General features: G+C 39.6%; 2 protein-coding genes and 1 long non-coding RNA gene across 8 annotated transcripts in view; 2 read left to right on the top strand and 1 right to left on the bottom strand.

Moving 5' to 3' along the window:
• Nucleotides 1-984: 984 nt before the first annotated feature.
• On the top strand, nt 985-7,964 carry sypl1 (synaptophysin-like 1). 3 transcript variants are annotated; one of them, XM_017302680.2, is made up of 6 exons: nt 985-1,214; nt 1,386-1,530; nt 5,561-5,676; nt 5,913-6,117; nt 6,214-6,405; nt 6,584-7,964. In XM_017302680.2, exons 2-6 carry the CDS (start codon nt 1,459-1,461, stop codon nt 6,713-6,715), a joined length of 717 nt encoding a protein of 238 aa, XP_017158169.1. In that variant the 5' UTR covers nt 985-1,214; nt 1,386-1,458; the 3' UTR covers nt 6,716-7,964. The 3 variants fall into 3 exon arrangements, with proteins under 3 accessions (XP_017158169.1, XP_008399188.1, XP_081460347.1); XM_008400966.3 differs by having other exon boundaries at nt 1,328-1,530; XM_081604221.1 differs by lacking the exon at nt 985-1,214 and having other exon boundaries at nt 1,249-1,530.
• Nucleotides 7,965-10,513: 2,549 nt separating this feature from the next.
• LOC145550174 (uncharacterized) lies at nt 10,514-11,444 on the bottom strand. The gene is made up of 2 exons (XR_014086055.1): nt 10,835-11,444; nt 10,514-10,708 (listed from the first exon to the last, which is right to left on the bottom strand). It is a non-coding gene; the product is annotated as an uncharacterized LOC145550174 (long non-coding RNA).
• atxn7l1 (ataxin 7-like 1) overlaps nt 10,721-23,487 on the top strand; it is a 32,505-nt gene continuing 19,738 nt past the window's right edge. For 2 of the 4 annotated variants that reach the window (XM_008400963.3, XM_081603970.1), the window contains exons 1-3: nt 10,721-10,893; nt 11,357-11,431; nt 20,862-20,966. In XM_008400963.3, coding sequence (XP_008399185.2) covers nt 10,797-10,893; nt 11,357-11,431; nt 20,862-20,966 — 277 coding nt within the window. In that variant the 5' untranslated portion in view covers nt 10,721-10,796. Of the gene's footprint in view, nt 10,894-11,356; nt 11,432-20,861; nt 20,967-23,487 lie in introns of those variants that run through there. The other 2 variants (XM_081603971.1, XM_081603972.1) reach the window with 2 other exon arrangements.

Genomic DNA, 23,487 nt, shown 5'->3' with positions numbered 1-23,487 from the left:
AACGTCAGCTGAATGTATAACTGTATGGTTTGCATGAACTCAGTGACATGCACAAGTACTGCACAAGCTCTACTTCACAACACGTTCCTGAATTGCTTTTGGAGCAATGGCAAGAGAAACTCTCTGTTAAGTACCATTAGTGTAAAAAAAAAAAAAAAAAAAAGAGGCAACCAAAAGAGGTGCGAAGAAAAGCTGTGTGGCAGCCATATTGGGCTGCTCTGATTTGACCTCCCAAGTCGACTTGAGTTGCATTTCCGACTAATGGTTTTGTAAATCGAACTTCGGGTTGACCTATAGGTTCAAACATTCCTTCTCTAGAAAACCATTCCCACAGTATGATGCTGCCACCACCTTGTTCCTCGAAGGGGATTCATTTTTATTTATTTATTTTTTGTCTTGCATGTGAGCCTCCGTTTTTAGGTTTCATCTTACTTCAAAGTTTAAGTGGGACATTTTATAGCTTCCTTCACACGGCTCCACATTTGTAGAGCGCAGCAGATGATTGTTGCGGAGACAGATTTTCAGTGGCTCTCAGACGGTGTATCATGTGGGTCAGATTTGGCCCTTTTTTTTAATCCTTTAACTACTTTTTTTTTTCCATTCTCAAGGAACTGTTTCGTGTCCATTTGGGTCATATGACCAAAGACTTCAACCTCATCGAGGAGAGATTAAGTCCATGTCATTTTTTTTTTTTTTTTACAATCTCATTGAATGGAAACTGTGTGGCTGCCTGGTCTTCTCCTACCTCTGGAAACGGAACTGAATCTTCAGTTCGTAGTTTGCATGCATGGGTTTTCTGCGGTAAATGCCCAGCCGCGCTTGAAAACTGCAGCTGCAGTTTATTTTAAGTCACCGATGCGGTTTTCATTTTTCTTGGTTGTTATTTTTACGATTTTGGAGGAGAAAATGCAAAAAAAAAAAAAAAACTTTCACTTTTTTTTTTTTTTTTTTTCTTTCTTTTTGCATGTGACGGCGTCGTTTTCCTGTAACCAAAAACCCCACTCGCATGAAGCGCGCCGAGGGGGAAGTTTGGCACACTTTTACGCGCCGTATCCGCCACATCTTGAGCGCATCGCCCAGCAACAGAACTCGCCCGCTGAAAGAAGTTCGCACATGAACAAAGGATCGGGCTCAGCAACACGTGTCATTAAAAAAAAAAAGAAAGAAAGAAGGAAGAGAAAAAAATTCCCAACACGCATCAAGCTGCATTTTAGGTAAGTGGATCCTCGTGCTTCGCATTTCCTCCCCACTTTTTTGGGGGCAGAAGCTTGAAAGAAAAAAAAAAAAAAAGTTGCGCTAAATAACCCGATGCGGTCATTTCTTGCAGCGTCAGGAACACACCACGTCACTCTGTTCAAAGAAACTCCCACTTTTTCCCCTTTCAGCTGGATCATCATCCACCCTACAGTTTTGGAGAGGAAAACTAGGTAAAGATTTGGGCAGAAAACGGCTTTAATCATGATGACCGGATTTCGACTCAACTTGTCGCCCCTCAAGGAGCCTCTGGGCTTCGTTAAGCTGGTTGAATGGGTAAGTCAGATGCGCATTTGTTTCTTTTTTCTTTTTTTCTTCTCTTCCTTATAGAACAGGGAGGTCCAGAGACCCTCCTTGGTGCTCAGATGTTCCTTTGAAAATGCCTAAAAATGTACAGAGATCAAAAGTTTGACTCATTCCGATCAACTTTGCGAACTTAAATGCAAAAAAAAAAAAAACACGCAAACTGAACCCTTATCTGCACCTGGAGGTTGAATCCAGTTTTTGTCTAGTTGAGTTGAATTTGCTCCTTGCATTAAAGTGCAGGGCGTTTCAAGAACTCAGTTAGAGATTAATACCCATCTAAGCAATAATTTACCCCTGAGAAACAAAACGGTCTTGAAAGTACAAGAAACATGTCGACCTTTGTTCCAGCAATCAGTGAATCCAGGTATATTTTCTGTTTTCTCATAATATCCACATTTACACACAGACACACACACACACACACTGAGGACCACAGCAGTCATCTGACTCCGGACAAGGCAGTGTGTGGAAGTACGTGTGTGTGGAAGTGTGTGTTTGCTTTACATAAGCTTCATTTAACACAATGGATTTGCTTATTCATGCTCAGTGTGGAGCAAAGACTATTAATTGGGTCAGTAAATACCCACAAATTAAAAAGATTTTTCTGGGAACTTTGGAAGGCCGGATCTGTGCAACACCTGGTCAGGATTGGGAAAAAAAAAAAGTAAATATGTATAAGTCTAAATATGGAGCTGATTTAACACTAAATCTTACCAGAAAATGTTTCCAGAAAGCAAACTTTAACTTTTTTTTTTTTTTTTTTGTATATGTTGGTTTGAGAGAAGAAACACGATTGCAAGCAAATCGAAAAGAAATGAGCAGAGACGAGGGTTGATGACATTTGTAAAGTATTTATCATAAAGGAAGCTTTTGAGTGGCTGCAAAGTAATCTGATTAGTGTGTGAGTGATGTGGCCTCGACACAGAAACCTCCTCAGATGTTATCATTTGTGAGCTGTAAACAGGAAGCAGTATTTCTTCGAAGAAATGCTGGAAGTCTCCACTGTTCATTCCACTTGTTAAAGACGGATGAAAAAACCTTTTATTGGTTTTCCCGACGTGCGAGAGATGGTCGTGTCTTATTGCATTTGTTGCAGTTTGTTTGCATCTTGTACATATTTGAAATTCTCACCCATGATTAGATGCCAAATTTCCTTGACTTTTTTTTTTTTATTGGGGATCTTGACAAGGGAACTCATTTGATTTTTCCTGGTTTGTTTTGAATAGTGAGTGAGTTCCCCAAATAAGCAAAGTAGCATGAGTAGACCAAAAAAACAAAACAAAAACAAAAAAAAAAAGCAGGAAGTGACAGAAAAGGACATCTGGGAAAACATCTGGAGTGAAGCATAGCAAGGTGTGTGAGAGCATGTAAGCACTTTTAGTGTGTGTGTGTGTGTGTCAGTTGTGCTGATGAGACAAAAATGAAGTTTTTTTTGGTTTTTTTTTGAAAGAGCTTTCTCGAGGTTACCGTTTCCACATTCTTTTGGTCTTTTTAATGAAAGCCACTTCCTGCCTGATGCAGTGAATGCCTTCCAACAATTTTCCTGTAACTTTTAAACGACATCCAAAGCTTTGGGGATAAGTTAGATCTGTGGCCTCCATTCATTTAATGAGTCCTACGATATTAAAGAGATGCACATCTATTTTGCAAAAAGAAAAAAAAACAAGATCTGGCTAATCATTTTACTGCCTTCTGATTTTACTGAAGGCTTAACTTGAACCCTGGGAGACAAAAACACAAAGGATGACGGATTTGTACCTTTCCTCAAGGGTAGAAATCCCAATGTCATCTGTTTCAGCTACAGCTGCTTAAAGGCGAACAAAGTACAGCGTCATCTGCGTAGAGGTGAACTTCACCTGTGAACGTGGTCTTTGGGGGACTCCGTACAAAATTTGGACCTGCCTTAAGCTTCCTCACTCAAACCCAAACGTTGTTGTCTATTAAACAGCATCTCCTGATGAGCAGAATCAAACGCTTTGCTGGGATCTACACAGTGCTACTCGCTGTTCAAATCATTAAAATATAACTTGTCAGCCCAGTTCAGTCTTTTTTTCTCCCCCTCTGCCCCCAAACCACATCCTTCTGGTTTTATTGTAGGAATATCATGGCGTTTCCAGGCAGCCCTAAAACAAATTCCGGGTTTATCCCCAGGCATTCCAGTTTTCCTTTATATCTCCCCTGGGTTGAGTTGGAAGGGACTCTTAATCAGATGCCTGAACTACCTCCAAAGATTTCGATGCGGAGGAGACCGAGTCTGCACTCCCTCGTCCTAAACCGCTCGCTGTGTCCCGAAATAAGTCTATTTATGGCCTCGGTCTTTTAATTTGCTATCTGCTGCTTATGAGCACAGGTTAGGGGTTGGAAAGTAGGTCGGCTGATGAATGGACATCTTTACTCATCCTTTGTCTTTTGGCACGGTTCCACCTTTGTCACCGTCAAACAACAGTTCACTGTTTCTGTCGCAGAAGATGCCGTCCTGTCGGAACGGACAGTGTCAGAGTCCGGCACAAAAACACCAATCACCTCTGACTTCAGCGGAAACGGAGCCGTTTTGAGCTTGAAGGCAGAGGTTGTGGATACTTCACAGAAGTGTGATTTCTCGAGGTTGTGTTTTGAGTAACTGTGCAAAATCTCAAACTTTTTTTCCCCCCGCATTGTCATGGAGTTTGTGCGTTTGTGTGTAGAATTTTGAAGACGGAGATAACCTTAAAGCAATTAGGAGTGAAGACTGTGACATGATAAAATGTGGGAAAAGTAAATTGTTGTGTATACTTTCCAGATGCACTTGAGATTTAAATACGTCTAGTGGATATGTGTACATAGCAGAAGTTCGAAATGAAACAATAAATTCATGCTGTGGATTACGTTATGATGGCCATAATAAGAACTCTTTTGCTGACTTTCTTTGTAGCCGTAACTTAGGCAAATTAGATCTTGTTGAAATTATTATTTTTTTATTTATTTTACTGCAAAAAATATTTTAACATGATCTTCTTCAGGGCTTGCTGCCACCAACAATGAGCTGTTTCAGGCTGACAGATCGTGTCGGGTCCAGCAGTGTCCCGTCTGGGGATTTACTTTGGCACATCTTCGTCCTGCATCGTCATCGTCGCCGGTAGCGGCGTAACGTAACATCAGCAGGGCTTTGAATGAGCTTGAGCTCTGATGGTTATCGAGCTGCGCACTCGGGGAAGGCCTTGGCCAGAGTCGCAGTCGCCCCGAAGAAAAAAGAATTTGGTCTCTGTTGGCTTTAAGAGGGGAGAATTGGCGTCACATGGTCGACAAACTGAATCAGATGCTTTTCTGCGCAAAGGAATTCGACGCCTGAATGGCGGCTTAAGTGAAAACACATTGACAGAAAATCTTTCAAATATTTAGATTTTCAGATATGTCGTCGTTTTTTTGTTTTGCTTTTTTAAAAGACAAAAGCTTTGCAGAACAGTCCAGTGTTATTGGCACCCTTTTCAATATTGTGTGAAAAGCCTAGAGCGAGTGTAGCTTTGATTACAGTAACATTACCAGACATTGTTTTTATTTTTTTTTTCTAAATACATAAATAATATTCAAAAGATTGATAAGTTAAATAATAAGATGGGGGATCAGTGATGCTGTGGGCCTGTTTCTCCTTCACAGGTTCTGAGAAACCTGCCAGATGTAAGGAATTACATCATGAACATAACGGGACATTTTAAATTAAAAAAAAGCCAAGAAAAATATCTATATATGAAATGAAATTTACAGAAAAAAAAGTATCAGACAAAAGAAGAATCAACCAAAATAAAGGTTGGAGTAATCAACATTTTTCTGAGTGAAATTGTGCTACTGGGGGAGCGGGGATTTTATTTTAAGGATGTTTATGCATCTTCAGCAGGGATGGGTTTATTCTTGTAATATGTCAATTTACTCTAGCAGCATTGGTGTAGTCATTATCTAACTGTATTTTCTGATGCTGGCATGAGCAGCGTCCCTAATGTGTGTGTCTCGTTTTCTGTCCACGCAGCTCACGGCCATATTCGCTTTCGGAAGCTGTGGTGGATTCTCGGGTACGAACATCGTATCTCTCTTCTGTGGTGGCATGAATGAGACCCTCGATGCCAGCTTTCACTACCCGTTTAGGTATAAATCTTCGATACATTGATGCTTCTGTTTTTGAATTCTGAAGTAGTAGAATTCTGAATCATAAGCCAATTAGATTTTTGAGTTTCTGACCGGTCACTCTCTCATCACAGATGGTCCCAATCAGCCAGTTTGGGTCACTTTTCAGTGCATATGTAAAAATAACTAAATAAATCCGAAAGGTATTGAATAAACATGTTTTTATTCCTTTGGGCTCTCCTCTACGTCATGGACAGGCTGAGCCAGGTCCCGCTCATCAATGGAAACGTCACCATTTGTAATTACTCTGTCTCTACCACGCACCTGATGGGAGACTCATCGTCCGCCGCCGAGTTCTTCGTCGGCATCGGAGTCGTGTGCTTCCTGTACAGCATGGTAGCTCTGCTGGTTTACTTAGGCTACATGCATGTCTACAAAGACTCTGACTTTGGGCCTATTTTCGTGAGTAAATAAACTGAATAAAATTAAAATGGCTGACCACATTTTATATTGTATTGTGAAAATCTTATTGACTTTTCTTGCTTTTTTTTTTGCTAGGACTTTATCATCACAGCAGTCCTGGCCTTGCTGTGGTTGGTCTGCTCATCTGCCTGGGCAAAGGGTCTGCAGAACGTGAAGGACGCCACAGACACTGACGGAATTAGTGGCACGCTAGCTCTTTGTAAGGGAACGAACGTCACGTGTGAAGTCACGGACTTCGCCAACATGCGGACGCTCAACATCTCTGTGGTAAGAAGAAATGCATGCCAGCAGCTAGTTTGTACTGCTTTCAGTCACCAATAACTGAAGCTGTCGATTAGTTCTAGAGCAGTTGATTAGTAAAGTCTGATCATTTCAATCTCTTACCTTGCTCTTCGTCGATCTAGATTTACCTATGCGTTTTCTTGTTCTGCTTGTGTATTTGCAGGTGTTCGGCTACCTCAACATGTTCATTTGGGCCGGCAATGCCTGGTTTGTTTACAAGGAGACTCGCTGGCACTCCCAGAAATTCTCCTCCCAACCTGGACCTGGAAGACAGCAGGTTCCTGCGCCAATCTAACACCAGTGCCCACTTGTTGTTATGCATAAGAAGGAAAGGAAAGTCAAATATATATGAAGTATTGAGCTTTTATACATATCTAGAAAATGTTCTTGATAGAGGGTGAGATTGTTGGAACCTGTTGTAGGTTTTCTTTTTGCTTGTGCTAACGTTGCACAAAGCCGTACTGGCATTTTGCAACCTAAATGACTTGACATTGGTTTACTTCTTGCACAGTGACAGTCCTGAAATAATAAAATCCCCAATCTGCATATATTTCTTTGGAAAGTCTTGCAACTTAGAACAACAAAAGGTCTTTCTTGTATTTAACTTGCATCAAACATTTTTACCTTTTAAGTGGGCTTCACACTATCATGCAAGGTAAATCTATAGTAGAGGAAATAAAGCGGCACCCAAATGATTTCCTTTGAATAAATGTATTCAAATCAAAGGTCGAATTTCAAAATATCTGTAAATAAAACCGTTTTATCTTAAGGCCTTTTTTTTCACATTTTCTCTAGGGTTCCCAAAAAGTGTGATGCCCTATTGTTTAGTGATAAATAAATGAATAGAAAAATATAAATTACATGTGTATTTTTCACAAAATCTGTGTGAAATCTTTACAATTCTGTTGCTGTTTATACTTGAAGCACATTCGCATTTAGCTCAAAACGTTTATTTTCTTTCATGTTCTTTGCCATTTACCACCACCTAGTGGCAGGCGGTGGTAAGTGCAACTCCTGGTGAAACTTTAAGCCAAATCCCTACATCCAGCCATATTTTTGGTTTGCTTTCAAGCGTCAAAAATGATTGTCAAGTTGTTTGAAGCTCAAATATCAGGAATCTAGATACTTCTATGGTGCTTAATGTGATTGTGAGTTTTTTAAGTACGAAACCCAAAAACACTAGAGAGGCCGATAAAGATGTTGAGTTGGAACCAAGGTACCAATTAAAGGACTAAGAAATCCTATAGAATGTGTTGGTAACATCTTTTTCATTATATTCCAATTTTCATCATTCATATTTTACAAAAGACATAACATTCTGCCAAAGTACTATTTGTTGAAGCTCATTTTACTGTTATCTGTTGTCCATTTGCTTAATTCTTGATGTGACACCAAACATGTTTTTGTACTTTACTTTGTCTTGAGTAAAATATGTTTTTGTTTCCCCTATGTATCTGAATGAACAGTTGAAAAGACATCTGCTTTCTTGGATGTGGCCTGCATAATTTTATTGCATTTGTCAATAAAAGTGAATGTTTTTTTTCAATTGAATTTCCTTTGTATCTGATGATGTGTTTGATTTTATACATGCACTCTTTCTCCTTCTGTTTTGTCGCACAAGTTTTAAGAATGTTTTTAACTTTTGTGACGATGCTAGGTCGTTCAAAACGACCTAGCATCATTATGGTATGGCAGCATCGTGCTGCCATACCATAATGTGTCACTGGATTGTTCAGTGGTGTTAATTTCCCTCTTATACTCGAAAGCATAACTTATGGCCTCACCTTCTTCAGCTTGTTTCTTGTACGTGACTTATTGCAAGCTGCAAACAACTGTTACTGTTACTATGGCTTTGTGTTGTCCAGTGCAAACCAGAATGTGTTGTTCTCTTCACAGAGTAGGAGCCTTGGAGTCTTGGGTTTGATACGCCTACAGCCAAAGTGGCTGTGCGTCATGCACAATGGCTGCTTTTCTCTAACACCGAAACCGAGACAGTGTGAATAACTTTATGATTAGTTATGCTTTCTAGTACAACTAACCATGTTATTTAATAATGTGAATCTTATCTTTGAATGATTCATTACGGATCTCTCGGCCGTGACAGTTTTTGTGTTTAAAAGTATTTTTGGCATGCTATTTTTGTGATGAAAAGACCTTGAAGGGTCCCCAGGAGCTTTGTTTGTGAAATGTAGTTTTCTTGTGAAAGTGAGAGTTGATGTGAGTTAAAACAACGCATCATTTCCAGTATGGTGTCCACCACTGATCAGATGGACTGATTAATTATAGTCACATCTTTTATCTGCTTCCATTAAAGTTGTGCATTAGTTTGCATTCACATAAAATCTTGATGAAGTAAATAAAAATGTATGTTTGTAGTATAACAAAAGGCAAAAAAGAAAGTATTAGGAATATGAATACTCTTGTAAGGAACTCCAGATGTTTTTTTATTTTATTTTCATTTTATTGTGGTCATTGATAGAAATAGATGGGTGTGTCTGAAGCCCTCTTTCGGCTTCACCACAGCTAGATGTTGCAGAAAATGTGTTTTTAAGTGCAAAAGATAACACAAACATCTATAGATATTGCGTCTAATGTGTGGAACTGGCCTTCATGAGCTAATGCCATTTCCTGACTCCCAATTTTAAGACCGTAATTTCCTCGTAATCGTCAGCCTGTCTATCGAAATTGATGCTGATAGAAAACGATGCTTGCATTAATATGTTCAACCTAAACTAAAAGTATAATTTATTTTTACTTTATTTTATTTGCTACTATTTTACTCATACTAAAGCAGTCTTTGCGCTTGAAGAACAGTTTCTACTCATTGCCACAAGAGGGCAGTGTAGGGTAATCAGTGCCACCGTGCTGAAATTATATTGCTCTATTTTTTTATCAGCAGATGTAATGATTTAGTTCCTACTGTTAGATTTTATTGTGTGATGTAATAAACTTAAAGAATTACTTTCGTTAAACAGGGTTTGGTTTTATTAGTTTTCCTCTATCTTTGCTTCTCCAATGTTTTATTCATATATATATATATATATATATATATATATATATATATATATATATATATATATATATATATATATATATATATATATAAAAGCATATAAGCATTTGTGTTATTGCTTTCATTGTTCATTTCACCAGTCAGACTGCTCTAAGACATTATTCCCATCAGTTTTTATTCAGATGTAAGATATAAGTTCTTGTTCTACTATTTAAGTTTTTTTTTTCTTTGCAATTTTATTAATGCTACACACAAGCTGTCATGTACAGTGCTACCCCAAATCACAAGGCTTATGCCATCATACTTTACATTAAATATTGCTTTAGTTATACCTGTCTTTATAAGGTATTATTGTATTGCGTTAGAAAGTCAAGTTGGCCTCATAATTCTTGGTGTTTTCTTGAAACATGAATGGTTTACATTTGTTCTCTTTTATTCTGGAGTCGTTTTCAGGGCAGCTATATAGAATTGAAACAAAAATACACTAAAATCTCGTTTGGTTTTTATTGCATATTTTTCTTAATTGTTGAAAATGCTGCACTTATCTAATAATGCCAAGTATTGTGGATTTAATATTTTAAAGAAATATAGAAAGTAAAAAAAAGAGAGAGCAAGAGACTCCTGCTATTTGCAGCACAGATAATCTTCAGTTTTCCTATAATTTGTTGACAAATTCATATTCACAGCTGCAATTTCTTCTGAAGCTGAACCGTTTTTTTCCACTCCAGAGCATTAAACCCTAAATAATAAAATCAGAACTAGCTGATCGGTAAGAGAAAATGCAGAGATGAACCTTCTTGGGGAGAGGCTTCTTGGGTTGTTTCCTGCCTGCACTTAAGATTTTATTTATTTATTTTTGCTTGATTAAAACTATAGATTTCGCTTGTGTCTGTAAAATAACATTTTACTCATTATAATCAATACAGAAATCCTGATTTTAGATTTTTTTTTAATGTGCTGCTTCCACACTGCCCACACAATTTAGTCAAAATTGCAAAGTAAGATGGTTTAGTTTTATTTATGATAAACATGATTTATTTATGCAATATTAATTTATTAAATCAAGACCTTTTCCATACCTTCATTTTCTTAATTTTTATTTTTACTTGATAGCAGTTTTTCCCCATGTAATTCCATCGAACACAGTGAACTTTTGAACTCCCAAGTAAGCTCCCCATTTGTCACTCGACCGCTTGATCTGCCGGAAATGACCGACGTGAGCCGAAACGTTCCGACAGCGACGTCACCATATCTCGTTCTTTCGTTTTTCGCCTGCTGCGTGCGAAGAGAGAGAGAGAGAGAAAGAGAGAGAGAGAGAGAGAGGAAAAAACGGCTCTCAGCAAAGCAACAAGAAGGAAGAGCAATGGCGACACTGGATCGCCAAATACCAAGTCCGGATACCTTTTTGTGCGAACCGTGGTCTTCCTTCGTCAGTGCGACTAAATTACGTTTTGTTGACAGTAAGTTGGCGCCTCGGTGGTGGTGTTGTTTAGCAGACAAACTGTCGGGGAGTGCGTGGTCCAACTGTCTGTGATTGAGTTGAGTAAGCTCCTCCACCATTCAGCGTCTGTCAGAGCTCAGCAAAAGTAACTGTCAGAAATATTACTACAAAATGCAGTATTAATAGCTTGCTTTGACAGCAGCGCACATGCGCGTACGCGAAGCTAAGCGTTTCGGTGCAGAGTTTGTGCCTCTGACGCGCTCAGTCATGACGTGCTGAACTGTCCAGCTGTAAGTTTGTTAGCTTTGACAGATCTACTTGGTGTGAGGAAGCTCAGCTCAGCTCAGCTCAGGCTGGCGCTAGCAGGCTAATGCTAACCTGGTAGCCAAGCCTCGGGAGCTTGCAGGGCTCCACGCATGGCCCCTAAAGTTTTGTTGCGAACGCTGCCAATGTGTTTGCAAGCGGATGTTTTGTTCACGCAGACGCAGACTCGTCTTCGGAGAAGGACGACACCGACTCTTGCTGCCCCGCCGAAGCCGCGAAACTCGGCAGAAACGGTAAGGAACTTGCGCGAGCAGCGCCGTCACGTACCACACGGTGATGGTTTGTTATTGTTTTTACAGCACATGCATGGCAGCGTTTACGGCTCCATTTTTTTTTTAACCACTTGTGTGAGAAAATACGCTTATTTGGTTTCTCTGCATATGTGTAAACCGCGTATATTTATAAATGTTCATCGTAGTTTCAATGTTGGCTCCCGTTTTACAGAATGGGCACCTTTAGTTTTGCGTGACGCGTTTGATTCTCATTTTTTTTATTGTTGTGTATTTAATTTATTTGACGTACAACTGGACTTATTAAGTCGTCGTTTTGACGGAGTTTAGTTCAAACATTCCCCAGAGACGAGATTTGTAATTCTTTATTTCATTTTGATATATCATATTATTTTTCTTCGGATCTTATTTTTTATTGTATTTTTGACAAAGCATGACTTTGTTTTTTCCTGGTTGTTTATTTTTTAATTCATTATTATCAGTCTGTAATATCTTTAATTTTATAGCACCAATAAACATAAAGGAAAATAAAAATACTTGAGTGCCTTAGTGGTTGATGCTGATCATTTTAGGAGGATGGAGGAACTTCAGCCATATTGTTATTTTTGTGGCGCTTTGGATTTTATTCCTATTGATTCATACATAAAACTATTCAATATTGGAGATGAAGATCATATTTAAATGGAAATATCAATGTGAGTGAGCAACCAGGAAGGCCAGCTTGGAACATATTAAGCTGCAATACTTCAAGGTTTGTCCTTAAAAATTTCATGTTTTAATAACGCATTCGGCCAATTAAATGACCTTCACTGTCTGTTATGGCCTCAACAAATATAGGTCTTTGTGATCAAGATCATAAAGTTCACAGGGAATGGTGAGGATATTGTGATGATAGAAATCAGAGTAATGGCAAAACTGTGGTTCAATCGACCTTATCCCAGTGTTAAACAACAATATTGCCTTGTTTTCCTAATATCATGCAGCCCCATTGAGTATGGGGCTGCATACTCAATGCAGCCCCATACTGAGAAACATATAACTGTAGTTATATGTTTCTCATGTTTCCAAAATGAGAAACATTAAAAAAAATGGTTTTAAGAAACGGCTTGAAATGTTACCAAGGTAAAGTTTTAGGTTAAGAATTAAGACAATTCAATTATTATTATTTAATAATAATACTAATAATAATTGAAATGTATTCCTCCTAAAGTAAATAAAACCTGGCTACGTTAGACATAATGCTATTGTAGTTATAAATAGTTTAACTTGGCACATGTAGGAATATCTGCTTTCTTTTCTGACTTGAATTAAAGCAGTTGGAGGCAACTGCAGGCCCATCACATGCATCATCAGTACAGCATTCAGTGTGATATGGGGCTCAAGCCACTCGTTTTAAGTGTTAGACGGATGTAGGCCGTTTGCACAGACGGTACGGCTCGGGGGAGGAGACAAGGGGGTCGACTTGGTACCGCCTCACTCCAACCTCCTGGAGGGGACAGACCCAGAGGAGATCCTCCACACCTCGCTACGCATAAACACCCCGCAGGAGCATCACAGGCTTCAGTGTGACACGCTTGAGTCATTCCCCTAAAAGTTTGAGCGTGCCACAGCACACACACACACACACCCCCCCTGTAGGAGGACGGTGACGCACGCTTGGAGCCGGGGAAACTCTTCTCACTCTTGCTGGTCAGATACCAGCCTCCCCTCTCCTCTCCTCCTACGCACGCTCGCATGCCTCGTCTCTCTCTTCCCTTCTGTTGGAGCGAGACTGGAGCGCTGCTTCCAGAATTGCTGATCTGCTGGCAACATGACACCACGGCCTGCTGGGACCGATATGCAGACACAAACAATCAGGAGGTGGTGGTGGGGGTGGGGGGTTCAAAGGATTTATATATGAATCAGTATCCAGCAGAACCGCGACTGATCCTGATCGAGACGTGGCTTCGACTTTTGACGCCGTCGCCCTTGCAGAAATCAAAGCGATGGCACGAGGGCCAGTTTGGCTTGTAATTGATGTGCAGCGCGGGTCATTATCGCTATCTGCCTCTTTCTCGTTTTCACGCATCCACACAGCGGAGATGATGACAACCTAGAGAAACTTGGCCTGATTAGACATACAGCCACTGGCATGATCTCATTACATCTAGACGGCGCCCTAATGTGGCTATTTGCGGGTTAACACACCTCTTTAGTTCATGTCATTGAAACCATTACGCTATTATTGCAGCGCTGCAGATGGCACCTCGGTTTACGACACAGGGAAAAAGGCCCACGTTTTTGTAGGTCGCGGCTCTGCGCCATTTCCAGTACGTGTGATACTTTGTTGGTCGAAGCAGATGAGAGTGTTTGGAAAGTGGCAGTCTGAGAATTAGTCATGATGCGAATGCTACATGTTCAGTGCCGAAATTAGTCACGCCATCCATGTTCGGCCTTAAAGTCCAAAAATAGAGCAACGACATTTGGGGAATTTTATAAAAAAAAATCTCTTACAGTGCCAAATATTTCAGATGTAATTTTGGATAATTTATATTTACTTGAAGGGAAAAAAACCCCCCTCAAAATTCTTATATTCAGACATAATTATCTAGAATCGGTTTCGATTGTAGTTTCAGTTTTGTTTTAAAAACAATTGTTGATGGTAACTAATCTAAACAAAAAGAAAGGATTAAAAAAGCCTTTGTAGACACTGATTAAATTGTCAGATTATTAACCTCGATTAGTGAAACTTAAAAGTTTGTCCAAAAAAAAAAAAAAAAATCCAAACTCTTATTTAGCTATATTAACAGTTTGGGAAAAAAACAAAAACAAAATAAGACTCCCTATAAAACATCCAGTCCTTGCAGATTAAAAATTCATTTCTAATCATTTTATTTAAGTATCTCTCTCTTGTGAATCTCTCAGTGCGATTCAAATCAGGACTTCATTAATATGGAAAACATATGCTGATCATCAAAGTGCAAACATACTGGAAGGAGGATGTGCAAATGCATCGACTTGCCACACCCAGTGTGATTTGTTCAACCTAAACCAGGCTGCGGGGCCTGTTTGTGCGTCTATATTCAGCATGTTTCAAAGGCAGCTGCTTTTTGACACAAAGATGTCTGCGGTCACCGTGGCGAGACGTAGACTCGGTGACAGAAAACGTGACTTGTAAAATATTTGGAACATTTAAATAATTCCATATGAAAATAACATCCTCCTGATTCAAGGGCGCAGCACTCCTCTTCATTTCTGTCATCGCTGATCATCACCCACATGGCTTTGTTTACAAGTTATATTCTGCTTTCGGGGAAAAATACAGCAAGAAAGAAAACCACACAGAAAGGGGTTAAAGGAAAAAAAAAAGTCTGCTTTTGTGTTGGACCAAGCAAGACTTTCCTGATGTGAATTCACCCGTTCCTCTGTTCTTTGAAAAAGCAGCTTAAACGTGGCTTCTTGTGTTTGTGAGCGTGGCCGTGGAGCATTAGCCCAACTGCTACTTCTCTTGTTTACTCTGTCGTACCAATAATTATCTGGTTTGCCTGTTCAAAATACAGCTCTAGTCAGAACTGTAACCTCAGCCTGAGCATTACCCTAAAATCCTCAAATAACTATAATATAAAGACTCCTGTAGGTTCACCATTTTTATGTTCATAAACTCAGTAAAACGTTCTTCCATGTCTGCTCTTTTAGGTGTAGTAACTGTTATGTTTCATTCTTTTTTTTTTTTTTTACCAACAATTTGATGCATTTTTCTCTCTCTCTGAGAGCTAACTTGCAAATGAAAAGTGAACAAAATCCATGTCCGACTGGTGAATTAGGTTTGTGTCGCTAAACATGCTCATTCGCCAGCGTCTAACTGTTGTCGCAGTTTCTTTTCTGGCCTTTCTTTCATTTGGCAGAACTGAGAAAAACACATAATTCAGCGGACAGGAAGAAGCACATCGTTTGCATTTGATTTGGCAAATGCAAAGGAAATTGGTCTCTTTTTTTCTCTCTCCTTGCCCAGGTTCTTTTATACCAGGTCTTTGGAACTAGCTATTTGCAACAAATCTTATCAGAGTTTCTCTTTTTTTCTTCTTCTTCTTCTTCAAGGCCTCGGTGTTGTCCCTTTGAGTATTATTTACTTTGCTCTGAAAAGGATCACAGAAAAGACCCAAATCGAAACAGTTGCCACTTTTTTCTGTTTTTGCCTATTCAAAGCAAAGATATTCTTAATCTTGACACCTAGCTTGCTGCTTTCAGCACCGAGGGATTTTTCAGAGTCACTATGCACACTCGACTTCCACGTTTCTATCAGTACCAGGACTAACCAGACCACCTCTGTCGCGCACACACATGAACATTTCACGCATTAGACGCGTGAAATGAATTCAGTTCAATGCTGAATTCGGAGTTTGAACTGCAGCTAAATTAGAACCGAGTTGAAATTTGTGGTGACACAGCGAGGCTAAATCGGGATATGAATTGTGGGTTGGCTCTGGGCTTTTAGTTGTGAGCACAAACACAAACTAGGAAGTCTGGCTGTAAGTAAGAAAGCAATCTCAGACAGAGATGCAAAAGAAAACTTTATTCTATTGTGACACTGTTGACTGCATTGATGGCAGACAGACAAACAATTGATGCAAGTCTGAATCTGTTTTTTCTTGTAAGTGATGAGGTATTAAATGAGAGATTAGATATTGTATATTTTAACTCTAGTAGTTCATTTTACCGAGAGATGTGATTTAATTATTGCAATTTATTTAGCTATAATGCGATTTTAGTGAGTGCTTGTCATTTCATACTTTTATAGTTTTGTTCGTTTCAACTATTTTAGCTACAAAAAGAAGCTTCTTGTTCCTTTCAGGCTTCAATTTTGTAGCAGTAAACAAAAGAGAATCACAGTAATGAACTGTAAAAAAATAAAAAAATGACTAAAAGCGCAAAAATTGCTCAAATATCTCACATTTAATTCAATTCTCTATATATATATTTTTTAGAATTTGCATTACATAGGCCAAACCAGTGTAACTTCATGTGACCTCTTGCTGGTAGATCTTGCTTATTAAAATCACTCAACCACATTTTCCTGGAGCCGAATATAGAAAATTACTTAAATCCACTGTGTGTCAAAGCTGGCTTGAAGAGTTCCCCTCTCCCCCCTCTCTCCACCCTCCCGGCGGGAGGGTGGAGAGAATGAATTGACGGATCGTCAGAACAAAATGTCCCACGACGGACGGCTCCATTAGCGACCAAAACTAGAAAGGTTCAAAGTTTCTCTTCAGAATATGATCATTCGATGTTGGCTCTTTTTTTTTGTTTCCCGACGATGCGGCTCCATTAGTAGAAAGCGTCGTCTCGTGGCAGTTGTGTTAAGCTGTATACAAACAGGGCTTTCACATATTTATGTTGCCAGCTCCGTAAACAAGTTGGTAATTTTGCTAACAGACATGTTTCGACCCCTCTTCACCAAAAGTAATTACTCGAGCACAATTTGAGACAATATTGTGGCATTTTCATTAACATTTTATAAGAAAACCTTTTTTTTTATTTCTTTTTTTTATTATTAAATACACTTATTTTAATTTAGAAATCCTTACAATATGTTGAAAATACATTGGAATGGAAACTGGTATGCTTTTGGGAGAAAATGTCTCCAGCTGATTCATTTTTCAAGGGTTCAGACCAATTAACAGTCAGCTGGCGGAAAGAAGACTCCCACAGTTTTCACTCCATGATTTAAAAAAAAAGCACATATTTAACTATCAAAAAATAGTCTTAGTCATTAAAATGTACAATGAATATACAGCTGAGAACGTAGAAGATACGGTCGCTTTCTGGCCAAGCAACAAATTAGCCAGTTACAATATTTTGGAAAGTATTTATTATCAAAATAGAAAAACAAGTTAATCGTCAGCAAATAATATTTCATTTATTATTATCATCTAATCTTACATAGGTAATAATGTTCAATGAAATTAGATTATAAAATGGATTTAAGGGATTATCATCACAATTTTCCACAATCCTTAACGACTATAAAAAAGATGATACTTAGTGAGAGGGTTAAAGGGTGCAAAAAGAAACTAATAGTGCCTAATTTACAGTTTTAAGATGAGTTTATTAACCTAATTGCTTCATATCTTTATGGAGCCATCCTCTTTCTAAATCTCTTGTCACAGTTGCAGAGTCGAAAGTGTGTTCTTATTTTTTTTTTCCTTCACATTCTCTTGTACTTGTCGCTCTGCTTTCTCGAGTACATTATTCTGTGTCAGCATGTCTTTTTACCAGAGAAAAGACATTGTGTGTGGAGGTGTTCAGATGTGCCAATGTGTCCAATTGTGAATATCTTGACTGGAGTTACCTGAAGAAACAATTCCCCCCACACACACACACACACTCACAAGAAGGCGAGGGAAATGTAAGTTTCAGAGGCTTTTTATTTTTGCATAATCAGTAAAAAAAAATTTACATTCACCAACCACGTTGCTTGGTGCACATCGGTACAATTGCTTGCTGACATAAATATCAAATCGGACTATCACATCGTTTCAGGTCAATGCATTTAGGCATCTAGTTGTAGTAAAGATGATTTCCTAAAGTTAAAACCGAGCATCAGATTTATCCGATGATGAATGATTTACGTGTCATTGTTTGCTGGTACCAGATGGACCTGCTCTGCGTTTTTTCAGATGTACTTGTAATATTTTGACAAAAAAATCTCTGAGTGATGTTTATAGCACCTTGTTCAGTCCACGCAATGAATAATTACGGCAGTCCTAAAAGTAAAATTGGATCCAACCCGATACTATCAAGGTATATTTAATAACGTGGCCAATGACTGTATACAGCTTAAAAATAAAAAAAATTAAAAAAAATCAAAGTTAGGTGAACCATGCTGGCAAAGCACATCAGTCTCATAATTCTGCTTCAAATAACATCATAGCTCTATAAATTATTTACTCGCACCAGCCCTTAAAGTTGCATTTAGATTGCTGCGGTCATGAAATGCGTCCAGCTGACCGGGGCCCAGGTGGTACGTGACCGTCCTGATGGCTGCTGAACGCAACGCAGTGGCTTCTGACCCGGTCAACACGCATTAGTGCTTTCGTTCACACGCTCTTGAAGTTTGGCATCACATGCACATTCCATACATACAAGTCGGTAGCATGGTACAGTCCAGCTGCAAGACTCTTTGCCAACAGGCACTTAGCATGATTCTGTCTTAGACGCGCAGGTTGACAGCAAACTCGCCAGTAATGCAGGGTCATCACAACACGAACAGTCAGGCACACACACACACACACAGACACACACGCGTCTCATACAATTTTTCCTCCTTGCATGCTTACTCAAACACTCTCACCTCCTCCCTGTGAGTGTGGCTTAAAGCCTGTGCTAATAAGTACTGTGATTTCTGTCAGCAGAGCTTGTTTAGGTTCAGGAAGATTAGCTTCTGGAAGCTTAGCCAGAAGAGAAAATAGCTGCTTTTAAATGGACTTTTTTTTCTTCTTCTGTATTTATTATAAGCTTGTGTTTTTCTTGAGTGGGTGGGAGTGTCTCTTGTAGCTTGAGGGATAACGATGCCGTGCTCCATCCAGAACACTGTACGCTTCTAGCCTTCCTTTCAGAGGACAATTTGTCACCCGGCTGTTTCTTCTCGAGATAAGAAGACTGCAATCAATCACTTATCTCTTGTTGGCTCTTCTAGACAGCCAGGAAAAGTAAAGGATACAAGTTGTCAAAACATCCCGATGGCCTGGCTGTGTAGTCTTTGGAAAAGAGAGCACACATGGTCAGTACTAGCAGTAGCAAGACGCGCCACGGCAAAGTAAAACAAAGATGCTTCAGTTAGCAAGTACTCAATTAAAAAATGAGTTTAGAGTACTTTCTATGAGGAGAGAAAAGTCCCTAGAGTAAATGTAGATGGCGGGACAGAGTTAAACCCAGAAGCCGTGCCCTAGGAGCATGAATGAGGAATTAAAAGCAGTAATGGTTCTGTCAATGTCTTCATCCAGAAAATAGATGAAGGTTAACACAGGATCATTGCGTCAGGCCTAGTTTCTCTGGACAACAAAAGAGAAAGTATGCAAAGCTAATAACAGCAATAGATCCGTGCAGAAAAAGAGAAACTGGTTAAACAGAGAATGAGTCTGAATTACTTTCTTTGTAAAGATAGCTAATTGGAAAGCAAAACAGAGAGTAAACGGTTAATTATCCAAGAGAGAAGAAAAACGGGGAGGCAACCAAAATGACTAAATTTGTGTCACTCTTATCAAAGCAGCTGAGGAAGTTCAGTAGAAATGTATTTTCCTCATTCTTGTTGACCGAGTGATGCTTTCTACTCTTATCATCGCACGCAGCTTGTAGTTTTTGGTTTACAATTAATCGGAACAATAAAGTACAAAACAGAACGGGGTGTGCGCTTGCTGGTGCTGCTTTCTCCCTTTAAACGCGCTGTTCCAGGGGTTCCTGGAGTAGCCATCAGCACAGCTTGTTTTATCAGTTTGTTCCCTTGAGTCAGGGTCTGTGATGCTGCTGCCTCGGCAGGTGGCTTCAGCTGTCATCCGCTGACTTATTGAACAAATAGAACCTGTTGCCGCCGCCGTCGCTGCTGCTCTTCATGTAATTCCCTCTTGGTTTTGCAGCTGTATTGTAAAAAGGAACGCACAGATACTTCTTTGCCTTTGCCACCTCCGTAAAACTAGATGAATCATATGTTCATGGTGACATAAAATTAGAACATTAAGTTACTTAAGACAAAACCAAGCAGTACTAGGAAACGATTCACCTCTAATTTGGAAAGATTTATCATCTAAAGGATCTGGAGCGCACAAAACGTATTTGTTGCAGCATAAACAAGGGTCTGATCCATGCAAATGTATTCAGCTGCAGACTTGTACAATTTCTGTCTTTCTCATCACTTCGCACAATTTTTTCTTCAGCAATTAACTACATCAGCAGAGCAGGTTGCTATGGGCTCCTGCTTTCTGCTCCAATTGTGAGCTTCAGTGTAGCTCCTACTTTTGCACGGTTTTGTTTTGTTTCTTTGCCATTTAGTAACCGACAGAGCCGACAGCTGATTACAACTTTCTTCTAATTCTTACCATATTGGAACGGAATGCTGTCGAATATAAAAACATTTGGCCTGTGAAGCTAATATTTAGATAGCATTAGCTTCTGTCATCCAGAAGGTTTACTACTTCACTTTTAGAGATAAAGTAGCTGACCTTTTTTGGGTTGTTCTGTAACTGCTTGTAGCATTAGCTTGTAGCGTTAGCATAGCCAGCCTGTGTCTTCATTAGGCATTTCGGGTTTTTTCCTGTCCATCTGCCTCAAATGGAAAGTACCTTTTAAACAACGGTTTTGTTTTCCATTGTCGGCTATTATTGTGACACCTCTAGTTGGTACGCCTTGTTTCTTCTTCCTCCCATATCAATACGGCGTCTTATTTGTCTGTCTGTTTCAGAGATGCTTGTCTGCACCCATTTCCCTGCTTTGGAGGATTTTTGTCTTGTTGTCTGCAATGTCTGCAGTAAGGTGGTGACTCCTCAGGGCATCCTCACACATTACGGTAAGGCAAAGTCGCTGAAGGCCAAGCTCATACACTTTGTGCTATTTTTATATTTACTCTGCTAGTTTATGTTGTTAGTACAGCTCACAGAGAGGTCAAAACACACACACACACACACACACACACATATATACTCACACTTTTGAATAGACTTGAAATAACATGTATTATCCCTGTGACAGGCAACTGGAAGATTATACAGTAAGGGAAAATGTTCAGCATAATAAAAGAAAACACTGCAGTTATTAAAAATAGCTCCAATTCAAAGAAATGTGCTTTATGGGAAGACAGACATTTATAGCCATATTCATATATTACTGAGATATGCTCTACACACTCGCGCACACGCACACAGTGTGACAACCAGATCGATACAATACCTGGTGATTATCACTCCAACCTGTCATTTATGTAAGCGCCCAGGCGCCACACGTTTATGCCCTCTAATAATCAGCAGCAGGCAGACGAAAGCTGAGAAGCACTAAATAATTTACAGGTGGAGTTTTGTAAACAAGTGTTTTTGTCTAACAAATGGGTACACACGCTAATGTGTGCCCTCCTTTATGATAGGTCTTTAATAATCACAGCGGTACTTTCTGCTGATTTGCTTAGGAAAGTATTTCAGTGCATCAACGTGTTAAAAACAAATATTATGTGGATCAGAAATGTCTAAACAGGAAGTTAATGGACAGAATCCGCATACCTCAATGTATTGTTTACCTTAAATAAATGTTCTAGTTATAGGGTGTGTCTTTGCCAAACAATCCTTAGATATAGGTGTTGATTATGTCTAGGTCTGGACTTTGACTAGGCCATTCCCTTGTGGCTCTGGCAGTTTCAGGGCATTATTTGCACCAGCGATGTGAATAATTACATTTTTCAAAGTTTTACATGTAAAGAATTTGTGAAAACCTTGTTCTTCACTACCATCTACATAAGGATTATCCTCAACAACTTTGTTTTGATTCATCGTATATGATTCTGAGCGGGTAAGAGGAGGGGATAGGCACAGGGTCACGCTCGGTGAACACACACACAAGCAGACTTTTCCTCAACGTGGACAGCAAGACGGGCAGAGTTGCACACACACACATCCTCACTTTCTGTTTCTCAGCAGAAGGAGGTCAGCGCTATTGTGGGATACACACTCACAAATAAACTCCTGGCAACCACTGTTCTGTCACTGTTCTGTCACTGTTCTGTCCGTACTCCTGTCCCCTACAGCGACCCTCTTCCCCTCCCACCACTCCACCCACTTTACTCTTTTTGACAGAGTTTCTGCTTGTTCGGGTGACAACAGGTCATTCATGCACATCAACGCTCGCAGTTGAGCAAGGGAGACGAGACATCCAACTTTTCCTGTTAAAGTGAAGTGATTCTGGAAATTCTGCAGCAAAAAGACATTTTATCATAATTTCAAGCCAAATTCAAACAATTTTATTGCTTCAGCCAGGCACCTCTTGGTTTCTTTAAAAGGATATTATGGCATGTAAAAATGCTCCAGCTGACCTCCCCTTTAAGATCTTTTTAAGAGATAGTTTCATGATACGCGATGTACTTCCTTCTATTGTGGCGCATCCTCACACGCGCCGTCGTTCCCCGCTGGGGTTTGACTAAATGTTGTGACCCACATAAGCGTCGTACTTTGTCTTTGTGTTTATTCATCGAGGGCTTTGCTGTTGTGCTTGACCTGCACATCAGAGCAGCTCCGAGGTTTTACGGCTACACACTGAAGGGAGGGGCAGGCTGGCTGCCTTGAGGCATCCCTGCCTCCTGGCTCTGCATGCACCGTTTGCTGCTCATATCTGCTGCACTGGAACATTGGAGGTATCTGAGGCCAGCCAATGTGTGCAGATGATGAGGTGGAAGGGAGAAAATGGAGCACGGTGAAATGTTTGTTTCCAGACTTTATTCCCTGTCCCATTGTGTCTAGAACATCCATCTGTCTGCCAGTCACCCATCAATTATTCATCTGTTGGTCATCTATCCATATGTTGATTGTCCATCCAAATGGATGGAGGGATGACCAATCATCCATCCATCCATCTCTCCGTTCCTCCATCAATCATCCATCCATCCATTAATTATCCGTCCATTAATCATCCATCCATTGTCAAATCTTCCATCCATTCATTCAGCTATTCATTTTTTGGTCATCCATCCATCCGTCATCCACTTATCTGTAAATCACCTGTTCACCTGTTTGTCAATCATCCATCCATCCATCCATTTATCTATTGGTTATTCATTCATCCACTATGAAGTTTTGGATTTCAGCTTTAAAAACTTGGCTAAAAAGCACAGAAACCAACAGTTGTGTTCATCAGACTGGTTCATTTTTTTGTGGATGTGTTTATTTAGTTCTTCTTAAAGTGAAGCAGGCATGCATATTCTTAGCATAAATTTTCCTGTGGGATATAATCTAAATCCGCGGCGCTTTCAGTGTCGGTACCACATTCTGTCTAGAGAGCATTCAGAGAAGAAATGTGGGGGAAAAAAGCTCAAAAATACTAAAACCTTA

The sequence above is a fragment of the Poecilia reticulata genome, chromosome 23 (genome assembly GCF_904066995.2).
Source record: "Poecilia reticulata chromosome 23, P_reticulata-male-v2, whole genome shotgun sequence".
Taxonomy (NCBI): domain Eukaryota; kingdom Metazoa; phylum Chordata; class Actinopteri; order Cyprinodontiformes; family Poeciliidae; genus Poecilia; species Poecilia reticulata.
This window is presented reverse-complemented; position numbering and strand designations above follow the sequence as displayed.